General features: G+C 32.2%; 1 protein-coding gene across 1 annotated transcript; it reads right to left on the bottom strand.

Moving 5' to 3' along the window:
- Nucleotides 1–544: 544 nt before the first annotated feature.
- On the bottom strand, nt 545–2,823 carry LOC104900671 (uncharacterized). Its single transcript, XM_010688162.3, has 2 exons — nt 2,702–2,823; nt 545–1,946 (listed from the first exon to the last, which is right to left on the bottom strand). Exon 2 carries the CDS (start codon nt 1,883–1,885, stop codon nt 632–634), a length of 1,254 nt encoding a protein of 417 aa, XP_010686464.2. The 5' UTR covers nt 1,886–1,946; nt 2,702–2,823; the 3' UTR covers nt 545–631.

Below are 2,823 nucleotides of genomic sequence, written 5' to 3'. Positions count from 1 at the left end.
ACGGAAGATGTAACAAAATGCATAAATTTATACTATCTCCATTTTATAATTGTTATAATTTGACATTTTTCACTATTCACAAATTTCATTTTGACCCTTATTTGTGATTTGTTCGTGAGGAAAAAAATAGTCATATGGAATCTTATTAAATTCGTCTTAATATGTACTCGTATTTTATAAATATTTACTTTTTATAATTTTTACAAATACAATAGAGATATTAGTGTTCATAGTTTTGAATTGATATACGTAAAAAGTGAGAATTTAACAATCTTCTAGAAACAGGGATAGTATGTAGCAAACAACAACATAGTAGTAGTATGTTGGAGCTTACAGGGAAAACAAAAAAAAAAATCAAATTGAAAAAGAAAAAAAAAAGTCTCAATTTTCTATTTAAAAATACACACAAAAAATGACACTACTCCTACTAGTTACTCTCCAGCAAAGAATATTGCATGGGATCAAAACACTAATTAACAAAAGTAAAAGATAATTCAAAGTCCCTACTAATACTTACAATAGAAGAAACATGGAAAATAATAGATTTGACAAATCATACTACGCAATATTTAATTATTTTAATCCGCCACTAAAAAACAAAGATGTTGCATCTAAGAAAACAGTGGAATTATTATTTGTCGAGTCTTTCTAGGGAGACGAAGCTGCCGGTGTATCTTGTACCATGAAATACACAAACATGTTTATCTATAGAAGAGTCTTTTGCCATTTTATAGAGTAAGTTCGAGCGCAGATCACACCAAAACAGTCCCCTACTCGGCCAATGTAACAAAAGTTTACCATTTTGAATGCCCACAACAGGGTGATCTAGACATCTATAACGTGCATCACTATTATACGGTTGATCAAAATTTACAACATATCTTTTCACCCACATCCAATTAGCAAGATCTTCCAATACCCATACTTCAACCATTTTCTCACATAGATTTGAGAAAGATAACAATTCATTTACATCCAAAAGCCGCATTTGTTCATGCATTCCCCATGTACTCCATCGTCCGCCATACGTACAATTAGCTCCTGGATGAGGCATGACATGAAAGCTTTCTTTCGTCAAATTAAACATCATTATAGATTTGGAGCATTCCCTTGGATAACGATCGTTCGTGTCGCAAACCATCCAAAATAAAGCTCCATATACTGATACTGCAGGTCCATTGAATCGTAGAGGAGCATAAGGTGAAGATCCTATTTTTCTCTTTGATTTTGTACAAAAGCCATATGTGTAATATTGGCATGTCATATTGTACTCATTGATGCCAAAAAACAGAATTTTGTAGTCCTTGTCTAACTGATTATAGAAGAATCCACAAAGATTAAGTCCTTTTTCACGAAAGGAAGCCTTTTCTCGTGTGATAGGATTATAAATCACATAGTATTGAGGTATATGGTGCACCAAATGATAATGTGGGGTTGTAAAAAACAGAACAAAACCATTGCAAGAATCATAAAGTTTGTAATCAAGCTCATATATTTGTGGAAAACCTTCTAATTTTATGCTTACTTTCTTGAACTTTGAATACTTCCCACATTCTTCCACTACGAACATATATCTTGTCGATTTATGCCCATCATTGTACGATCTATTTTGTCCCAAAAACATACGAGTAGCAATTGTAGCAGTTGTAGCGCGATTTTGATGGATTTCAGCAAAATACGGTGTGGTACACAAACGATGCCATGGCGAACATACTAGTTTACATGCTAAAACACTCTTAGCATCAAGCCTACTAAGAATATCTATGATGATATCATCTGAAAGACTTGAGATTGAAGTCCCATTACCAAGTCTATAATAAGGTTCATGGAAATGTTGTTTCAAGAGATCTTTTATCCATGTTAAGCAGTACATGGTCTCTCCCATTAAACCAAGCAATAGTGAGATTCGAAAATAATGGAACAACAACACGTACAATTATATAACCCTGCGCATAAAATTTACACAAATTAACAGGACGTTTCAAGAAATTAAATCTCCTATGAGTGATTAGCACTTTATTAGCAATATCTCATATTAACCATATACATATATTTAAGGCTTATCGTTGTTTTTTTTTTTTCTAGTTATCAGTTTGTTTTTCGAAATCAGAAACAAACATATAGAAACCACAAAAAAGTATGTTTAAAATTGACATGTTTAGGATATGTATGGCTTATTTTATATTTATTATACCCCGTATATCATATGATAATTTAATTCATAAAACTAGAAACAGATAGTCATACCAAACGAACCCTGAGCTCAAATTTAACAAAGATATAAGGAGTTTAGTGATTATCAAAATCATGGATAACTAATGTTGTGCAATCGTCATCAACTAATATATGGAACCATGTAAAGGAAATTTGGCCATAAAATATATACCATCGAAATAAATAACATTATTAGTCTTCCTCTATTTCCTACTTTGCTTTTAAATAATCGACAGTTTCTTTCTCCACGCTTGTCAATGTATAACTTTGAACATTAATACTTTCTTTCTTGCGAATAAATCACAAAAGTTTATTAGGGGATTCAAATTCAATTACAACTATATATTCCGAGATTATTTTTATATTCCATCGATCACTAACTCACATAATGACATAATTCATAAATCTATAATTTCACAATACGTATGTCTATAAATCAACAGTTAAAAGTTAGAGCAAAGCAAAGAAACAAAAAAAAGACACTAACTTGGCTGCGCGCTAGTGCGTGTTAGAGGGGAAGTTCACGTCGGCAGCACCAAGCGTGCACAATCGGAGGAGAGAGAAACGACTTAATAAGGCTTCCACTTTCAAATCTTCGTTAATGAGGTT

Source organism: Beta vulgaris, chromosome 8 (assembly GCF_026745355.1).
Source record: "Beta vulgaris subsp. vulgaris cultivar EL10 chromosome 8, EL10.2, whole genome shotgun sequence".
Classification (NCBI taxonomy): domain Eukaryota; kingdom Viridiplantae; phylum Streptophyta; class Magnoliopsida; order Caryophyllales; family Amaranthaceae; genus Beta; species Beta vulgaris.
The sequence above is the reverse complement of the archived record's forward strand: the minus strand, read 5'-3'. Positions and strand labels throughout refer to the sequence as shown.